This window comes from Peromyscus eremicus, chromosome 20 (assembly GCF_949786415.1).
Source record: "Peromyscus eremicus chromosome 20, PerEre_H2_v1, whole genome shotgun sequence".
NCBI lineage: Eukaryota > Metazoa > Chordata > Mammalia > Rodentia > Cricetidae > Peromyscus > Peromyscus eremicus.
The window spans coordinates 64,490,264-64,511,664 of NC_081436.1; the positions used below are offsets into that span (position 1 = coordinate 64,490,264).

General features: G+C 43.7%; 1 protein-coding gene across 1 annotated transcript in view; it reads right to left on the bottom strand.

Moving 5' to 3' along the window:
• Positions 1–16,689, bottom strand: part of Pop1 (POP1 homolog, ribonuclease P/MRP subunit) — a 28,848-nt gene extending 12,159 nt beyond the window's left edge. The window contains exons 1-10 of the mRNA XM_059247824.1: positions 16,548–16,689; positions 14,040–14,207; positions 12,874–13,049; positions 10,578–10,826; positions 9,684–9,771; positions 9,110–9,297; positions 7,943–8,199; positions 7,573–7,666; positions 5,011–5,122; positions 4,133–4,252 (exon numbers count right to left, since the gene is read on the bottom strand). Of these exons, the coding sequence (XP_059103807.1) occupies positions 4,133–4,252; positions 5,011–5,122; positions 7,573–7,666; positions 7,943–8,199; positions 9,110–9,297; positions 9,684–9,771; positions 10,578–10,826; positions 12,874–13,049; positions 14,040–14,207; positions 16,548–16,689 (1,594 nt within the window). The remainder of the gene's footprint in view (positions 1–4,132; positions 4,253–5,010; positions 5,123–7,572; positions 7,667–7,942; positions 8,200–9,109; positions 9,298–9,683; positions 9,772–10,577; positions 10,827–12,873; positions 13,050–14,039; positions 14,208–16,547) is intronic.
• Positions 16,690–21,401: the final 4,712 nt, after the last annotated feature.

The following is a 21,401-nucleotide window of genomic DNA, read 5'->3' on the forward strand; positions in this document are numbered from 1 at the left end:
CAAAAAACCAAGTTATTCTTATAATTGGTTTCCTAGTCCATGAAATAACAAAAGCTAATAAGCATTTTTCTTTGATATTTACTTTTGTGCAGACACACTGTTATAATACAATTGTAATACAATAAAATTATAATACAATTATAATATATAATGCAATATAATTATATGTAATATAATTATATTTACATAATCCGATTTATATTATATATTTTTATAATTTATAATACAATATAATACAATTACAATACAATTGCAAGCTGCCCCTTGAATTTAAGACAATGACACCTTCTGTTACCCTTTCCCTCGGCTCTCTGACAACTAACTTACTGGGCTAGTCGCTCCTGTCTGTAAAACACACCTCTCCATTCCTTTAGGGTGAGTGATATTTGTGGACTGTACTGTCTCTTGAGCAAGCCACGCTGAACTTACACTGACACAAGACACTTCCACACGCAGTCACTTAAACACGACAAAAAAAAGTCCTTCAACTCTAATTTTGTTAGACTGAAGAATTAAAAAACAATGGAGGGGGGTGGCTATTGTTCCAAAATACCGACACAGAAACTCACTGAAAAGCACATACCTGTGTGGGTCTGCTGCCTGGGAAAATAAGGACTAGGTAATGGCGTGACAGACTTCAGGGGAGAACAAAGCTGGAGACAATTAAACTGATGAACAGGCCTGAGAAGAAAGCTGCAGAGAGCTGCACCAGCGTCTGTAAACTGCTCTTCCTCGTGGAGACTGAGCAGTGAGGTCTAAGGTGCAGCGCTGAGTGCCAGGGAAGGCCACGCTGCCAGTGTAGGACCAGCAGTCCCATCCCCAAACAGTCCTGGCTGACCCAGAATGCCGCCCTGTGGAGCTCACCACAGACCTGACAGGTGGAACTGAGGTATTCAGACTGAGTTGTAGACAAGAGGGAGAATTCTCAGGAACAAAGGCACAGGAAAGCACCAGCTCATCTTCAAACATTCTAGATGATGGACTAACAGGAATGCGCTACAAAGACGGAGGAGGAGGACTTGAGTGCATTTCACCAAGGGAAAGAGCCAATCTGAAAAGGCTACCCCCTGAATGAGTCCAATCACATGACATCTGGAATAGGCAAAACCACAGACAGTGAAAAATGAGGGTTAGCAGGGAAGGAAGCTGCAGCCTTCAACTCACTGTATTAGGGACAGGCCAGCTTCTAGCTGAAATGTCTAGTTTTTTCTTCCCAGAAGCGGAAAGAGTTGTGTAAAATGACCCTAAACTGAGCTCCTCAAGTCCCCGGCTGCCCTGTGCTGTAAGAGTGTTCACAAGCACTAAAGTCACAGCTGCCCTGTGCTGTAGGAGTGTTCACAAGCACTGGAAGTCACAGCTGCCCTGTGCTGTAAGAGTGTTCACAAGTACTGGAAGTCACAGCTGCCCTGTGCTGCAGGAGTACTCATGAGCACTAGAAGTCACAGCTGCCCTGTGCTGTAAGAGTGTTCACAAGCACTGGAAGTCACAGCTAGAACATATCACGAGCACTGGAAAAGGAAATGCTGACTGCCCACCTGCCAGTCTTTTTTTTTTTTTTTAAATTATTTTATTTATTATGTATACAGTATTCTGCCTGCATGTGTCCCTGCAGGCCAGAAGAGGGCACCAGATCTCATTACGGGTGGTTGTGAGCCACCATGTGGTTGCTGGGAATTGAACTCAGGACCTCTGGAAGAGCAGTCGGTGCTCTTAACCACTGAGCCATCTCTCCAGCCCCCATCACCACCTGCCAGTCTTAAGGCACCTAGACTCATGGCTTTGGTAGTATGGCAAGAACATACAGCCACAGAGTATTTCAAGAGACATCTTTAAAATGAGCCTACACATACAGTGTTGCTCAGTGTTTTCTTTCTTCCCTTTTGCTTTGGTTTGTTTGCTGCTAGCCAGTGAGTGCAGGGGAGCCAGAGTGCATGCTTACAACGCATACACTTGGCATATTCACTGCCACTGAGCCACACTTCCTGCTTCCAAGGCTGAGGTTAGAGCAAGCTCTTCTCTGGCAGGGACAAGTTTAAATAATCTATCAAAGCACATCACCAACTGCTACAGACAGTAAATAAAGTAGAACATACAGCACAAATGTGCTTTGAGAGTTTCTTTTTATTTTTCCAGTACTGGGATTGAACCCAGGGCTGTGTGCTGTTAGGTAAGAACTCTATCACCGAGCTACACCTCCAGCCTCAGATGGTATTTTAGAATCTCACCTCAAAGGTGAGATTCTTACACAATACTTACACAATAAACTGCTCTGTTAATGAAGTAGAAAAGTGTTATAAAAACACGTTAATAATTAACTCTTAAGAGGCAAATGTTCGGGCAAACCTCTTCAAAGCATGAGAAGTCAGGCTCCTAGGAACCTTTTCCTTTAAAAGGTGCCCAAGACGCAGTTTATACAAGAAAACAAGGAGCTGGTTACCCCAGATAGGCAAACTCTTCTTTTCAGGCAGCGACATTTGAATTGATTTTGCTATTGTTGTTGTTCAAGTCAAAACAGGCAGAGAACAACTTCTGATATTGTCAGACTGCACTAGGTCAAGGAATTAGGTGTAAGCTGTCCTGATGCTGAGATCCTTCTAAGGATTGATCTTTTAATTGACCCAGTCCACCAAAGTACACCTCTACACTTCGTTTTGACTTACCTTCCTAGACAAGATATAATGATATAATACTAATTCAACTAATTCATGTGAAAAGTGTACTTCTTGCCAGGCATTTTGACTCCTGCCTGCGATCGAAGCACTCAGCATGCTGAGGCAGGAATACTGACATGGTTCAAGGCCAGCCTGGGTTATATAACAAGTTCCAGGCCAGTCATAGCTACATAGCAAGTCCTTATCTCAAAACAACTAGGGACTGAATGAACTAGGGCCACTCACATACTAGGCAAGCATTCTACTGAGCTACATCCCCAACCCAAAAGTATACTTCTTTATGTAGCTCAACATCAAATAAAATTTATCTCCAAAGGAATTACAGTACTTAAAACAGGTCTAATGAACTCAGCACTCAGAGGCAGAGGCAGACAGAGCTCCATGAGTTCAAGGCCAGCCTGCTCTACATAGGGAATTCCAGGCCAGCCAGGGGTACCCAGTGAGACCCTGTCTCAAAAAACAAAACAATAGCAAAAAAAAAAAAAAAAAAAAAAAAAAAACCAAACTGTAATGAAATCCACATCAAAGTATAACACAATGATGAATTTTACAGTGGAAACTGAATCATATTTTTTATGACAGACTTTAATCTTCCTTTAACCGACGACTCATGTTAAACCTGTTAGAAAAGATGTTAGAAGTGCCAAAGATGCACAGGGGTAGCCAGAGGGATGCGGAGTTCACCTGTGGCTCTGAGGTAATTAACAGCTCCATTCGTAATTCTCAGGAGACACTCCAGCTTCCACATTTCACTAGACCATACGCATTAAACAAGACAGCAGCAGCAACGAAGTCTTAGGCTCCAGTCACTAACTTACCTGTGTCTTCAAATCCTCTCCGGCACCTTTTATGTGGAGCTCTGACAGGGTCTTTATTGGTCCCTAGTAAGCTATCTAACTACATGTAGAGAGGTTAAAAACAAAATTGTGAAGTTGTTATGACATATACTTAAGTGTTTTTCTCCCAAAGTTCACAAGCTAGTTTACTCCCTTAATTAATGGTGTTCAAATGACAGTGAATCCAATGTGACGTCATCACAACTTCAGCAAATCCCAGATCAGTTTAAAACTTTGGCCAGCCCCAACCCACCTTCCCAGCCAAGTAGCTCTCTTGGGCCCCTCTACTCTGTCAAAACCATGTGGTCTGATACTTCAGCACCTGGGATGGCCTTGCCAGGATTCGAACCTGGATCATCTGTATGGTCAGACAGAGGCTTCCAAAGAGCACAAGACCAGCTGTCGGTGCACAGCCCTTCCTCACAGTTAAATTGTGAAGCTCCAGGCATTTGGGAGAATAAAGAGAGATACACTTTAGATACTGAAAACAGAGTACTTTGGAAAAAATAAACATCACACTTCAGCAGCCAGCTGTGTGGTTTACACTTCCCTAAAGAGCCATGTCCCCTGACATACACCTCATGGGACCTGAGAGCTTGACAGGGAACATGGCAAGCACGTTACCTTGGTATCTGTCCGGATGTGGCAAAGCTCTGGACCGCTGTGGGGGCAAATTGATTCTCGGATCCCTAACTGTCAATCCCAGAATAGTACCTGCAGGAATTTCCGCTGGTGATGATATCCCTTCAACAAAGCGGAAACAGAAGGGACACATAAAGAGCAAGCTCACAGAAAGGCTCACATAGGGCAGGCCATATGTATGGCTCGGGAGTAAAGGCACTCGCTGCTAAGTCTGATGATCTGAGACTAATCCCTGTGAGTACAAGAACTGACTCCACACATTGTCCTCTGACCTCTACACACGAGTACACACACAAACAAATAAACAAACAAACAAACAAATGTAATAAAAAGTTTCTAAGTAAAAAAGTCACAATACATATTAATACAATATTGTTTATATTTTGAAATCTTTCAGATTTTTCCAATCAAGCTATTTTCTTGGGGTGATTATTTTAAAATATATATCACCTTTTCCTCACTAATATGCTTGGAAAATAAATTAACACTTGAAAAATAAAGTTTCTTGCAAAATAAAATTGAAAGGACATAAGTTATTATCTTACAACATGAACGCATATGTCTCTCCATCAGCTATAAGCATATGAGGGGCAGTAAGGACAGACGTTAGGTTAGTAGCTGCTTGGTCACTTATTATAACTTCAGAGTGCTAGTTATTTAGAATACGAACAACCTTCTTATTTCATGAACGTGAGCGCAAGGCTTTAATCTTGGACTCTGGGCTTCTGACGTGCTCTCTAGCTGTATCACAACAAATAAAGGTGCGATAAAACCGAGACTACTCATAGGAGCCACCTGCAAACTGCTCTCCTGACCCATCGCCCTCCCTCCCCAGCACACCAGATACTCCCTCTTTCTACCTCCCAACAACTGAAACACCGCTTCTTGTCTCTGATGAAGGAGAACGCCGTCAGAGCTCTTGCAAGTATTACTCCACCAGTGATGGGGTGTCTCCTCTGCATCCTCTTCTCCCTGGGAAACAAGAACTCCTCAGCAGGAAAATGATGAGCCAGGCCTAGTAACTGTGGTGAGTCAGTCCTAATAATTGCTACATTGTAACATGGTTGTAAGTATTTCTGGGCGTGAGAATGACACAAGGAGCGTGGTAAAGATGCAACTGTAAAGATAGCAATTCCTACCAGACTAAACACTCTAATTAGAGATTTCACATATCCAGAAATACCCCCATGCTTTCCAAAGACACTAGTTAAGCACTGTCACACTCTTTCTTGTGCACACGTCCAACAAAGGCACTGGCCCTCTCTGACTCTCACCACCTTCACCTCTAATTTAAGCAATAAAATGCTCCTTTCTCAGCAAACCAGAGAAACCTCAAGCAAACCACTGCACTACTCTTAGCAACACTGGCTCAGATGCATAAACACAGGAGCAGAGTATCTCAAGTTTTCCAGAGTATCTCAAGTACTAGACGCATGACAGGACAGACGTGACAACCAAGAGCCATGACTTGTGCTCAAAGACTCCCCTGGACCCTAAAGTGGTAACTTGTAAGACACGTGCCACTCACCTCACAGAACACAGGGAGCAGAGCTAAGTGGTTTAGAGGACAGGCTCTAGAACCAAGCCTGAATTCAGATCTTTACTCCATAACTTATTAGCACATGGAAGACCTTCTCTGTACGCTAGGCACTGTGCTAAGGACCGGGCCTGCCTACCATCATGAATCGCAGTGGCCAACGAGAGACACAGATGTTACATAAACACCAGAACTATATACTATATGTATATCTTACTGCTATACTAGTGAGCTGAGGAAATGTGCAGGGTGCTAGGGAACAACGGGGGTGAGTTAACTTGAGGGCACAAGGAAGGGTTCTAGAGGGAACACAGATGGGATGCGACAGGCTGGAACTGAAGAATGAGGAAATTTCAGCCCAACCAAGAGTAGCACAACAGAATGCTCAACAGGTAGAAAGAAAATAGGTATGCGTCAAGAAAATTGGAAGAGACACAATCTAGAACGTGAAAGGCCAGCATGGCTAAAAGGCAAAGGAGAGATTAAAAGTCCAAGATGACTGCCTGGCTGTGGTAGCGCACGCCTTTAATCCCAGCACTCAGGAGGCAGAGCCAGGTGGATCTCTTTCAGTTCGAGGCCAGCCTGGTCTACAGAGCAAGATCCAGAACAGGCACCAAAACTACACAGAAAAACCCTGTCTCAAAAAACCAAAAGAAAAAAGTCCAAATGACACAGGCCATACATACTACAGGATCCGAGTTCTACCTTCAATAAAGTGAGAAGCTACTTGAGACTTTCTTATCTCAACAAGCAGTGAATCAATTGGGCTTAGAACATAGCTCAGGGCTGAGTACGACTGCTTGTCTAGCATGGACAGGGCCTGAATTCCATCGACAAAAATAACAAAAATGAATAAAACGGTCAAAGATCACTGTCCATCCTAGGAAGGCAATCACACAGGAAAGTCCACTCCAGACTCCAGGCAGAGACAGCAGCAGAGGCTGAGGAGGCAAAGGAGATGGGGGGGCCGCTGTCCTGGGTTCAGGCCTCCCTCCTTCTAAAAGCTCACATTTGTCCAGCCTGATCACCACGTTTGCCCACGTCAACCTGAGAGGGTCAAGTGCTAAGTCAACTGACTGGAATGGAAAATAAACAAGATCTGAACTCAAAAGGAGACTCCTAATCATACTTGAGGCTCTAGACCAGCACTGTCTATAAGGCAGCCAGCCACAAGCTACAAAGAGCCGCCTGAATTGATGTTTAGTTAGTTAAAATTAAATAAAGGTACAAATTCAGTATCTCAGCCATTCAGTCACATTTTAAGTGTTCAATAGGGTCATGTGACTGGTGGCTACCAATCTTGAGAACACAAAGGAACATCATCCCTGCTTCTGATCCGAAGTGCTCAGTAGACATGTTTAGCTTTCCAAAAAATCTGTCATAAGCCAAACTAAAAGAAAAAAAAAACTGAAGGAAAAAGAAAGAAGCAGAAGGAAAAAAACAAAACTGGCATACAATTTCAGAGATTTTTATGGAGGAGAGATTACCTTCTATAAGACCCACAAGAATAGTCTATAAATTAAAATTCAGTTGGCTAGCCAGGCATGGTGGTGTATGCCTTCAATCCCAGCACTCGGGAGGCAGAGGCAGGTTGATTTCTGTGAGTTCGAGGCCAGCCTGGTCTACAGAGTGAGTTCCAGGACAAGTACGGCTGTAACACAGAGAAACCCTGTCTCGGAAAACAAAACAAAACAAAATAAGTCAATTGACTTTATCGTACCCACTGAGATTTAATCTTTTAGAAGTGAAAGATTAAAAAGAAAAAAAAAACTTGATTAACAAAAACAAGTTGGGAAATGCAGGTTTAAGGGACAACCCAGGGTTATCAGATTGTATGTTCGGTTTCACAAATCTGATGGACTAGCAGACAGTCCTATTTACTCACTGTGTGTAGAGGAGCAGCCCTCAGTGCCGAGGTCAGGATGCAGTGGGAAAGAGGACCGATCAGCCGGAACCTGTTCATCTCCATTGTCAAATCACTGAGGAAACCATGAAACGGAAACTTGATCACATAGGATGTCTAGACCACTGGCGACAATGGGACAAGTCATAGCAGACAGGGCAGCACACAGGACAGGTCAGCCAGGCATCATGTGCCTTTAATCCCAGCACTCAGGAGGCAAAGGCAGGCAGATCTCTGAGTTCAGGACAGCCAGAGCTACACAGGGAAACTCTGTCTTGAAAACCAAAAGGAAAAAGGGGAGTGAGGTCTTCACTGAAACTATACGGAGTGTCCCAGTGAACTCAGCTCCTACCTGATGACAATCCCTGTGGCAGCGGAGACCCAGGAACGTGGCTGGCACGGGTCTCTAGTACCATCACCAATCGTTTTCTTAGTTCGTTTAGCACTTTCTCCATCGTCTTTCCTTTTTCTTTTCTTGCCAATTTTGTCATCAGCTAGTTCAGGCTGGCTTTCTTCTTGGGCTGCTGTCAGGAGCGGCTCAGGAACACAGACACTTGAGTTGACGGGTTCTGAACACTGACACAATGCTTTCATTTCCTCCAGGACAGCCTAGAAAAGTAGTTAAACACTGACTTTAAATCCTCGAAATTTAAACAGACGGCTGGAGAGGTGTCTCTCAGTGGATAAGACCACCAACTGCTCTTGCAGAGGACCCAGGTTTAAGTCTCAGCACCTACACAGGGGTTAAGACCTGTCTGTTACTCCAGTTCCAGAGAATTAGATAGCCCCTGCAGGCCTCCATGGGCAACAGGCATACACATGGTGCATAGATATACATGCAAGCAAGCAAAATACCCACACACATAAAACAGCAATAAATATATCCTTAATAAATATTTCTAAGTTAAATGCAGTGTTACAAATTAAATTGGTGGAGGTAGGTGTACTCATTGTGGTAATCGTTACAGAATGTGTATAATTTATCAAATCATCATCTTCAAGGTAAATATATCCATTCTTTATTCAATAGTTTTGGATAAAAAGAACTTTCTTAAATAAATAAGTATCAGTCAGGTATGATGGCACATGGCTTTAATCCCAGCACTTGGGAGACAGAACAGGCAGATCACTGTGAGTTTGAGGCCAGTTTGGTGTACACAGCAAATCCAGGCCAGCCAGGGCTACACAGACCCTGTCTCAAAAAAACAAAAGGAAGAAAGGATGGAAGAAAGGAAACAAATTTTAATTGGCTCATTAAAAAAGTGTCATACCAAACTGTCAGCCAAACTTTTATACCACTGAAATTTCTAAATTATCATCTTCCAATGGTAATTAAGAATTGTAACAGTAAGCGGGTGAGATGACTTGGGATTGCCACCAAGTCTGATGACATGAGCTTGATCCCTGGTACCCAGGTGGTGGAAGGAAAGAGCAGACTCCCACACGCTGTCCTCTGACCTCCCCATGTGTTCCCACACACTGTACAATTACATAACTAGATTGCAACAGAATGATATACCAGTTTAAGAGTAGGATGAAGCCAGATCCACAGCTGCCTATCCTCAGAAGTATCCCCGGGGGTCTCCTTAGACTTCCAAATAAACGTAACAGGCCCAAGCATTTCTCTGGGATACTTATTTGCCCGGTAAAGCACGAGGCTCCCTTGTCGCTTCCCAGACAAGCAGTGAACTGCAGCAAAAGTCAGTCCTGGGACAAACACAAACAAAACACTGTGAGTTCAAGTGCTCACACGCAGCATTATTTCCTGAGAGCCATTATCTGTCTCCACGAGAGAAGAAACTTTAGTTCTTAAAAGAAAACCAGGCACATAGGAAGTTCTCAAAAAAGACTTGTTAAATGAATATTTATTGAGTTTCAAGCCATTACTCCACAGAATGGCTCACTTTACACGTAAGAATGATATTAAAGATCTAACTATCAACTCAACCTTTCTTACATTAACATACTCACTGGGAATAAGAATATTTCACACATTTTCATATCAAAACTGTGAAATGCTCATAGCAGACATTCATCAACTAATTTATAAACACATGAAGATTAAAGCAGCATCCGGCTTTGGAGGAGATTACCTGTGTCTGTGCTACACATCTGAGAAAGTGCCTTCAGCAGTTCTTCCTCTTTGCCTTTCAACTCCAAACAACAGTAATATGATAAATCCTGAACAAAGAAGAGACATAATTAAATATGCCATGATCTATTACATGGCTAAAACAAACAAACAAACAAAAAACGCTAGGAAGCCAATGCTATATCAGAAAACCCATTGAAGGACACAGGAGAGACGTCTCAGAGGTTAAAAGCATGCACAGCTCTTCAGAGGACTCAAGTTCAAGTCCCAGCACCCACTCTGGGTGGTTCACAACTGTGTAACTCCAGCTCCAGAAGGGATCTGATCTAACACTGCTGGCAGAAAGAAGAAAACCTGTTCTAAGACAAAACAAATCACCCAAAGCCAGCTTCTCACCAATTCAAAACTTACAGCCTGCCTGTTCCTATTATATTAGCAGATATTCTTAAGCAAAGCTGAGTCAAAAGTCAGGATGACCTGACTCCACGCTCAGTAGTTGTGGTCATGGGTGAGTTACCCAGATCTCTGTAACTTAGTCTCCTCATCTATAAAACAGACACTTCCTACCTCATGCTGTGGTTTTAAGGACTGAATGATGAGTGAACACCTGTAAAGCACTGGAAACAGGCTGGATACAGGCTGTTCTAGTCCAGTACTGACTAGTGTGAGACCCTGTCCTAAAAAAAAGAATGGCATATATCCCTTACAGCCACAGATCTGACCAATAATTTGACAGATGTCTATCTCCCCACTAATGCCGCTTCATCTCCAGCATACAGCAGCGTCCCAGGCTTCACTTGTAAGATGTGTAGCTTCACAGAAAAGACTTGATCACACCATGAACAACTCTAAAAGTGAGCACTGGGAAGGCGCTAAGGCCAGGAACAAAGCTTACCTGCAGGAGGCAGAGATGTGTCATGGCGCGATAGCATGCTCGGTGGCTCTTGGACGTGGGCCTCTCCCCAAGGCAGTAGCCCCACTTCTTCACCATGTGAAAGCGTTTGGCATGCCAGATGTGAGTCTCTAACCAGATGTTCTTCTTCTGTCTATGGTTAAATTCCAGCGTCCGGTTTATGTGACATCTTCGGGCTTTGTGGCATTTATTTTTTGAATGTTCTTTCTTCTGATGAGCAGCTTTCTCTGCCTACAGTTTAAAGAAGAAAGGCTGACCCTAGTTAGTAAGCACCTCAGAGCACAGTTGAACATCAGGAATTCAATCGACTAACTATGAAAAGATGGGGTGGAGACCTGACAGGCCACTTTGTTTAACTGGCTAGCTTAGAGTCCCAAGTGATCAGAGACAGAGACAATGGAAAGTGAAGATTTCAGGGCAGGAGAGCCTAGAAAGAGGAAGCAAAGTTCTAACACTCACTACTGAGGCAAACCTCATCTTTATGAAGATACAACACTTATAAGATTTCAACACACAGGGCTGGAGAGATGGCTCAGTGGCTTACAGCACACTATTCTTGCAAAAGACCCAGGTTCAATTCCCAGCACCCACATGGTGGCTCACAACCATCCATAACTTCTGGTGCCCTTTTCTGATTGCCTGGGCACCAAGCTGTACATAATACACATACACACATGCAGGAAAACATTCATACACATAGAACAAAGTAAATAAATATAAAAAAATGTTCAACACAGTAACATAAAGCTTCATGTGGCTATTAGCAGAGAGCAAGATAAATCAAACACTAGCTTCTTGTTTTAACTTTCACTTAAGATTGGAAATACAGAAATGGGAATGCCAACTCACTCATTTCATTTAGGAGTGCTACATTTTGCTAAGAAACAGACCTCACATTCAATCTAGAAAGTACAAAATTCCTGGCTAGTTTTCACACTTAGTCTCTTCCATTATTAAGCTAACATTCTTTTTTTTTTTTTTTTTTTTTTGGTTTTTCGAGACAGGGTTTCTCTGTGTAGCTTTGCGCCTTTCCTGGAACTCACTTGGTAGTCCAGGCTGGCCTCGAACTCACAGAGATCCGCCTGGCTCTGCCTCCCGAGTGCTGGGATTAAAGGCGTGCGCCACCACCGCCCGGCCTAAGCTAACATTCTTTAAAAACAAACTCTTTATAGTTTGTAAACCCCTTGAAAGATAAGGACTTCAGCCTGCTGACTTCTCACCCACTCCCAGCACAGTACCAACACATAGAAAGCATTTGATAAATTCATTTTGATGCATGGTAAAAACATGGGCAGCTTAACCAATTTTAGAGTAAAGCCCAAATATAATTAATTTGTATAAAAATTAAAACCAAGCTCAAGCTTTTAACTTTAAAAAAGCCAAACAGCACATGCTAAGCATTGATGCTACTTTTTTAACCTTTCAACTCTGAGCTGGCCATATTCTAAAAATACAAGATCCAAAATAAGTATCTGGTAAGAGAATCAGAATAATGTTTAAATTTTAGTGTGTGGTTTGTGTGTGTGTGTGGTTTGTGTGTGTGTGTTTTCATATACACATGGCATGGCTATGGCTCACACACAGTGGTCAGGTGGCATCCTAAGGGAGTCAGTTTTTCTCTCCACCATGTGGATCCTGGGGATCAAACTCAGACTGTCAGTCTTGGCAGCAAGAGCCTTTACTGGGTGAGCCATCTCACCGGCCCAAGAATCATTAACTAATTCCGCACTATTCAGAAAAAGGATGTTTCACTCAATCTGCTGGTCCTGAAATCCCAGCACTATGGAGGTAAGTCAGGAAGATCAGTTTAAGGTCAGTTTAAGACCAGCCTGTGCTATGTGAGACCCTATGTCAAAGAGAAAAAAAAAAAAAAAAAGGAAGGAAGGAAGGACGGACAGATGACAGAGGGGTTCCAAATGCTGTATTTTAAATACTTGTTTTGGGGTGGTATAGGGTCTCACTACGTTGTTCTGGATGGCCTAAAAAATCACTATGTAGACCCAGCTGGTCTCAAACTCACAGAGATCTGCTTGCCTCTGCTTCCTGAGCATTGGGACTAAAGGACTACTAAAAGCAGCTACAATATCTAACTAGCTGCTAAAGTAGCTAGAGAAGGTGGACAGGGCTAGATAATGATCAAAGTAAAAATATCCAAGCAAAGAAAAAGAAGAAATGTCACAGTAGGTATGCTGATTTCCTTAAAATTGTTCCGGGTCAATACTTGCTAATACTTCCAGGAACTACTAACCTAAGTACTAACACTAAGTGAAATGCCTACCTCTTTTTTGGCCATCTCCTGTAACCGTCTAGGAAGGCGTTTGACATTGTGGCTCATGGCTCTTCGTCGCATGTGCCGTGGAAGAGTCTGGAAAACCAGTGAATTAGATGACTTCTGGGCCACAGCTTTTAGCATAGCACTGATTTCAGCAGCTCGTGCCTGAGCAAACGTAGAGGCTGTGGGAGGAAATGGCAAGGTTACTAACAGTAAGTCCTGAAACAGCAGTCTCTGTTTGTGCTTGTGTGCACATGATGCACAGTGTGGGTATGTGGCTACGTGCGCCTGGACTCACACATGCAGAGACCAGAGGAAGACGTCTGTGTGTTCCTGTCACTCTCTGATTCATGCCCTTGAGATACGGTCTCCAGCTGAACCAGAAGCTCACTGGTTTGGCTGGACTGGCTGGCCAGCAAGCTCCCCGGGCCAACCATGCCCAGCTTTCCGTATGGGCACTAGAGATTCAAACTCAGGTTCTGTGTTTACCCAGATAATGTTGTTAGCAACGAGCCACCTTCCTATCCACTAATCGTAACTGTTCTTAACCGCAACATTCACAAATGAAAAAAAAAAAAAAAACAAAGGGACTTCAAGGGGGGTTTTCCTTTATCATTTTCTGCTTTTTCACAACTTGTAATAATTATTATTGGTTTTCTTCATTGAAATACAGAATCAATCTCAAGCTTCTCTCTGTGTGTGCATCTCTTTTTCTGTAATCTGGGTGCTAGAGAAACAAGCAAATTCATCTAAGAAGGAATAGAGGTATCAGGAAGCACGTCTAAGCTGTGCTCAAGGAACACAGAGTGTAGGGTATAGTGGGGATGGAGGTAATGTGTCAGTGATGAAGCCAGGGCTGCCCTCAGCCTGGAGGCCGGGCTTTAAATCTCGCTTTCCACAGGATGTGCAGAAGGCCATGCTAAAGAGAGTGTGCGCTACTCTCAGAGGGGGAGGGAAGTTAGGGGAACAGCTTCCAAACAGATTTGAGATAACTCAGACAGAATCCGAAGAGGGGAGAACCACCAGCTTAAGGATGTAATGGTCAAAGTTCAGGCTGGAGATGAGCAGTGGTTAGAACAGAGGAGAGAGAAGGGAGGCAGCCAGGCAGAGCAGCAGACAGCAATGTGTTGACACTAGAAACAAAGGAATCACACTTCCTTACAAACACCTACCAGTGATGTATTTGGGGATCTCCTGAGACGTGCCCTCAGGGCCTGCTTTCCAGCCTCCTTTCTTCTTAAACATGGTTTTGGAGGAAGACTGCTCGTTCACATCAGACTCGGGGAGCACGTGAGGGCTCATCTTGATTTGCCACTGCTGTGAGGCTCCAGAATGAAGATCTAGGACATTTTCAAAAACAAAACGAAAAGAAGTATGTCACCCACACCAGAGACAGGATTACAGTAGAGAATTAACTTGTTAACCCTACAACCACCCTATAATTTTTATTACTTGCTTTCCCCCCCCCCCCCCCCACACACACACACAAGCACAGGTTATGAGGATGAACTCAGGTCTCCAGGCTCACCTACCAAGTGCTTTTACCCTCTGAGCCATCTCACAGGTCCTACTATCTTTTTTTTAAGAAGGATCTTGGGTAGGAAGGTAACTTTCACAAGGACAAGCCCAAGGTCACAGCACAACAGGTAGTCATGTCAGTGGGACACACTAACAGGTACAACAGTGATCACACTAATGTGACATGTTAACAGAAACAGGGACATTTTCTCCTTTTGAGATTTCCAGTGTAACATGAATTATTAATCCAAGCCCTAAAACTGCTATGGTATAAATGTTTGCAAACAGGAGAGAGGTTAGTGGAGAATTTTACAGGGTTCCTGTTTATTCCACTAGAATGTGAATTATTAAGTCACTATAATCTTAAAACACATTAAAAGACTTGTCACTGTGAGATTTAAATGAGATAATATTTGGGAAGGGTGTATCACATGTCAAGATCGTAGTCCTCTATTTCTACATCTAAATCTAGCACTTAAGAATTAAAGCTAGAGCCGGGCGGTGGTGGCGTACGCCTTTAATCCCAGCACTCGGGAGGCAGAGCCAGGCGGATCTCTGTGAGTTCGAGGCCAGCCTGGGCTACAGAGTGAGTTCCGGGAAAGGCGCAAAGCTACACAGAAAAACCCTGTCTCGAAAAACAAAAACAAAAAAAAAAGAATTAAAGCTAGGTGCTGGAGAGATGGCTCAGAGGTTAAGAGCAATGACTGCTCTTCCAGAGGTCCTGAGTTCAATTCTCATCACCCACATGGGGGCTCACAACCATCTGTAATAAGATCTGATGATCTTTCCTGGTGTGCAGAAAAACATGAAGACAGAACACTACATAAATAATAAATAAACAAATCTTACGAGAGAGAGAGAGAGAGAGAGAGAGAGAGAGAGAGAGAGAGAGAGAGAGAGAGAACGAACGTAAATCTAACGTTTACTTATTCGGGCCTAAAGCAGGCTGTTCTTTAAGCCAGCTTTCCGAACTGTCGTCCTCTACTGCTGTCCCAGTGAGAACGTCTCCACCCTACCATTTCAACAAGGGTCTGAAATGACCACATTGGTTAAATAGTGATACACCAACTATATGTATTTCTCTTAGGAAACACAGAAGTATAACTTAAATCAAACATACAGCTCTAAAATATGCACAATCGTACTACAGTAGCATGTCTTACAAAGTCAAGTGAACCCTGAGTGAACAGCAAACCTCCACTCCGATGAAAAGTATCTCTCCTCCTTCCCTCCCCTTTTTCTCTTTTCTTCTCTTCCTATGTAAAACACACACACACACACACACACACACACACACACACACACACACACACGTAATGAGTAGAAGAGAGAGTTTAATCTCATACAGATTGTAATTTTATGAATCATTATCACACAGACTCAAACATGGCACACAAGGTCAGAGGACAACTTTCAAAAATCAGTTCTCTCCTTCCACCATGGATTTAGGAAATGGAACCCAAGTGGTCAGGCTTGGATGGCCTGGGCATCTCCCACTGAGCACATGACCCAGTGAGCACATGACCCAGTGAGTACTAACCCACTGGGTACTGACCCAGAGTTCTGACCCAGTGAGTACTGACCCACTGAGCATATGACTCACTGAGCACCTTACTCACTAAGTACTGATCCACTGAGTACTGATCCACTGAGCACCTGATCCACTGAGTACTGACCACTGAGTACTTACCCACTGAGCACATGACCCACTGAGCATCTTACCAGGCTGTAATTTTAAAGTCTAGAAACAATTCACACTGGTGGGTTCGATTGCCTTCCTTTCTTTTGCAAAACAAAAGAATGAGATTGAAAAGTGTTAAGTGACTCACGTGGGGTGACCCCACAGCTGAGAGTCAAACCCCAGGCAGAGCTCTAGTGTCTCCACCCTTTGGCAATGGCTGAAGAGGAAAGCAGCTGGGGACTGACACTTGGGGCAGTTCCCTCCGGCTCTCTACACACCAGGGATCTAAGGGTTAACTGGGGTTACAGGAGAACTTTAACAAGAAGGCAGATTGCAAGTACAAACTTTGATAACAAGAGTTTTCTGCATCTCTCTTTAAACCAATTTAAATCGTTTACTTCTGAGATGACGTTCAGCAAACAAAACTGGCAAAAGCAATTTAATGGAAAATGAGGTGGAAAGAACAGCGTGTGCATCTTACCTTGTTTTTGAGTTTGGGAAGGTCTTCCTGCTCCAAAATGATGCTTTCCACCTCTGTCGGACACAAAGCCAGAGGATAAAGTCACACTAGTGGGCTGGTTTCTCATTTTCTTAGCATGTTTTCTTTCTTTTGCATTAGACATTCTGGAAAGAAAGTAATACACTTAATAGAGGGAGCAAAAAACTCTCATTTCACAAATAATGAATTGCCAGGCATGGCTGCTCACATCAGCATTTGGGAGGCAGAGGCAGGAAGCTCAAGAGTTCAAGGCCAGCCTTAGTTACACAGGACAAGGCCAGCCTGGGCTACATAAGACCCTATTTCAAAACACAACAAAAAGATTTAACTTTAAAATGGGCCAGCAAGATGATTCAGCAGGTGAGGTGCTTGCCCTGCGTTCAATCTGAGACCAGAACAGTGCAAAGAGAGAGCCTACTCCTGAGTTGTCCTCTGACAGCTACATGCCCCCTATGGCTTACTCCCAAGCCCCACACAAATAAATAATAAAGGTAGAAATAATAAATTTAATAAATACTTATATAACTCAAAATCTGATGACACCAAAATGTTACCATATTAATCTATTGCAGGCATTCCAAAAAAGAGAAATTTCAATGACATCATGAATGGTACCCATTCCCCATCTCAATAGAAAGAAGTACATCCTTTACACACGTGAAGCAGAGGACCGGATCCCTCTCCATCCTCCACCCTTGCACACGTGAAGCAGAGGACCGGATCCCTCTCCATCCTCCACCCTTGCACACGTGAAGCAGAGGACCGGATCCCTCTCCATCCTCCACCCTTGCACACGTGAAGCAGAGGACCAGATCCCTCTCCATCCTCCACCCTTGCACACGTGAAGCAGAGGACCGGATCCCTCTCCATCCTCCACCCTTGCACACGTGAAGCAGAGGACCAGATCCCTCTCCATCCTCCACCCTCGCACACGTGAAGCAGAGGCCCCCATCCCTCTCCATCCTCCACCCTTGCACACGTGAAGCAGAGGACCAGATCCCTCTCCATCCTCCACCCTTGCACACACGAAGCAGAGGACCAGATCCCTCTCCATCCTCCACCCTTGCACACATGAAGCAGAGGACCAGATCCCTCTCCATCCTCCACCCTCGCACACGTGAAGCAGAGGACCAGATCCCTCTCCATCCTCCACCCTTGCACACATGAAGCAGAGGCCCCGGATCCCTCTCCATCCTCCACCCTTGCACACGTGAAGCAGAGGCCCTGGATCCTTCTCTAATCTCTTGTGGACAAAGAAAAGCAGAGAAATAATGACCAGTACTGCAGTGATGGCGTGCCAATGATGGCGTGCCAATGATGGCATGCTCTACTGTGGAATGAAGGACACCTGGAATCCTTCAACTGAGGAGATGGAATTTAGTAGCAGTACTTGTCTAACTTCAGTGTGTGTGTTCCAACCCCTGCTTGGCCACTTACTGCCAAAGTATGAGCTTGGACTGTCTCCCTAAGCCTTAGCTTCTCTCCGTAAAGCAGAGCGAGCACCCACCTCGTGGTTGCTCTATTGGATAAAAAAGTATTGGATAAAAATGCAGAAGGCAGAATGGTGTGGGCTTTGGTTTCTGTGTGTGTAACAGCAGCACTGGAGCTGGGCTTGTCCAATCTGGATCATCCACGTTCTTAAAAACATTTTGCTGTTGAGGGGGTAGATTTGAAACAGGGTTCCTCTGTGTAATCCTAGCTAGCCTCGAATTTACAGAGATCCACTTAGGAAGCTTCCTGTAAGTGCCAGGATTAAAGACATGCACCACCACCACTCCCATCCAAAAAAAAGAAAAAGGAAAAGAAAAAGAAAGAAAAGAAAGAAAGCAGTACATTTCTTAGCAAGATGTAGTGCTGCTGTGTGCTTAGAAACCCAGCACTCAGAGCTAGAGGTGGGGGCTGGGCAGAAGAGACCAACCTGAGCTACACAGCTTGTACCAGGCCAGCCAGGGCTTCACACAGCATGACTTTGTCTCAAAAAACAAACAACAGAAAAGTTTCTTGATGAAATTGTTCCAACTGGCATATTTTACATTGCCAAATAATTAAACTACATGCAAATGCTAACAATGTATAAAGTGGCATGAGATAAGATCACTAAAATTAAATTACTTACAACATTTTATCTTGGTTCTTAGATGAACTAAGAGGCACCAGAATAAATTATAACTAAAACATTTGATTCCAAATTGAAGATAAACTACTGATATTTTCATTGAGACTACCGAGCCGAGGCTAGCTAGCTGTATCTTTAACATACAAGAGCAACAGAATGATTTTGACTTCAAGTGAAAACACATAAAGAATGACACTATCACAGAACCTGATGGATTTACTTAGTGGTTCCCAAATCTGGACCTCAACACCCTCTGATCAATTTGAAACACTTGTTTTCTTTTTTTGAAATAAATCCATAACACGGCTGACTAGAGATGTTACTTTTAACAAAACCCTATGCAATGTAACTTAAAGACCTGAAAGGTTATTGTAACACAATATGCATTTCTGTATGTGTTTTCCACACCTACACTAGGTGACACTCAGAAATGGAGTTTTGAACCTAGAGGACTGTCACATCAACGGGACCAACACAGGCACGGCATAGCCCATAAAGCTGGAGACAGGCCCTGAAAGCCCTCACCCGCCCCATGCCACAGCCATTCACTGTTTTGCTGGTGGAGGGAAGGGAGAAAAGGTACCCGGTAGGGACACTGGAGCTAGGAAAACTCAGAATAGAAGTTACCAGGCCTGCATTTCAATTCTGTAACATCAGAATTCACTTCTACCCACACACAGAATTCATGTAGACCACGGCAAAGACGAGTGTGCTATTCTTGTGCCTCCAAGAGAAGGTAGCCAAGCCACTGGTGACTTAATTTTCCAAGCTGCTGAACATTCTGAGATTCAATCCAGGCTTGCTAGTTCCATTCACTATTCCTAAAACTCAAAACAAGTGGAGACTGAGAGCACCCATAAAATATACTACACAGGGAAAGAATATGCAATCTCAGTTAAAACCAGTAAGAAAATCTGAGCTGTAATTTTTGTTCGGGAATCTACTGTGTGAACACAGGATTGAGAACTCAGCAGGACTATAGCAGGAAGATGGGAAGAAGAGGACAGAACCAAATAGGCAGTAGAGACCACGCAGGAAGTTCTTTTATTCCAGGATGAAGCCCCACACCAGTGAAAAAGATTCCCAATGTTCTTGAATAATAACATGCACATATAAATGAAGTGTGACTATAAAGCATACATTAACAAGGTAGGAACATCTATCCCAGGACTATTCCTTCTGACACAGCATGACCTCCCTAGCGACCAGCTTGAGATGGGGGGGAGGACTATACATAGCCTCAGAGCTTCTTCAACTGTGGGTCACAACCCCATATGGAGTCATGTAGATGAATGTGGGGTGATGAAAAAATCTAGCAAGAATAATTAAAAATCAAATGTGTAATGAATCTGAGGTGTTTCTGGCAGTATTCAGCTGTGTTGTGCCATGTGCCTTCACTGCAGCCTCAGTTCAGCACACAGAACTCATGTGCTTTGACAATCCATGCTTACATACCATGCAACACCAGCAAATGCCGCCTGAGACATCTCAGCCAAGATTCCAGGCAAGTTATTAATCCAGGGTTTTTACTGTACATACATGTTTACCCTGTTAAGAAACAAATAAGGTGGGCGGTGGTGGCGCACGCCTTTAATCCCAGCTCTTGGGAGACAGAGCCAGGCAGATCTCTGTGAGTTTGAGGCCAGCCTGGTCTAAAGAGAGATCCAGTTTTGGCACCAAAACTACACAGACACCAAACAAACAAACAAAAACAAAAACAACCAAAGAAAAAACAAACAATGTTATAAAAACAGGCTTGGGCTGGAGAGATGGCTCAGAGGTTAAGAGCACTGACTGCTCTTCCAGAGGTCCTGAATTCAATTCCCAGCACCCACATGGTGGCTCACAACCATCTGTAATGAGATCTGGCACCCTCTTCTGTGTACGTAATAAATAAATAAATCTTAAAAAAAAAATGCTTAAGTTTTTCCTAAAAGGATTCTCATCATGTGCCAAATTAGTACAACTTTGGATTGTGTTATGTTGCATTGTTTAATTTCAAAAACTGCTGTTTGAGTTGCTAACTTGTTTTTTTTTAAATCATTAATTTGGTTTGGGATGATAGACTTTTCCAACAACTGGCCCTAATGATAGTTCTGCTTGTACTACATATTTAGGCAAAATGTCATTTCAGCACTGACTATTACAAAATTAAATAGATCAGCTCTGAAAAACACTTTACATGCTTTATGTTCTGCAGTATCAAATCGCCCAGACTCGTCTTTATGAAAAAATAAACAGGCACATCTACTTCAGAGAGTGCTAATTCGTTTTTATCTTTAGTAAATGGTAAAATTACACCAAATACACTACAGAATTGCTTTAAAATAAACTCCTTTATGATATATTATCGGTAACTGATCTGTACATCTACTTTATATACCTGGGGTGGTGAATGGGAAAACGCTGAAGTCGTGAGCTAGAGGAAGTGCCTGAAACCAGTCCCCAGGCACGGAAGCATGGGATGAGGAGAGGCAGCAGACAACACACTACACCTCGGCTTGGTTCCCCCGAACGACCCACCCCGGCCCTTTAGGGAACCAGGAAAGGGATGCAAGCGCATTCCGGGGGCAGTGGGTTCTGCCTGGCCGGGCGAGCACCAGCGTAAAGCACGAGCGCAGCAGCCACAGGCTCCGGGCTGGGAGAGGGCCCGCCCGGGCAGCATGGACCTCGGCATGAGGAGATGCCCCGGGCCGACCCCGCCACTGCCGGCGCGCGGC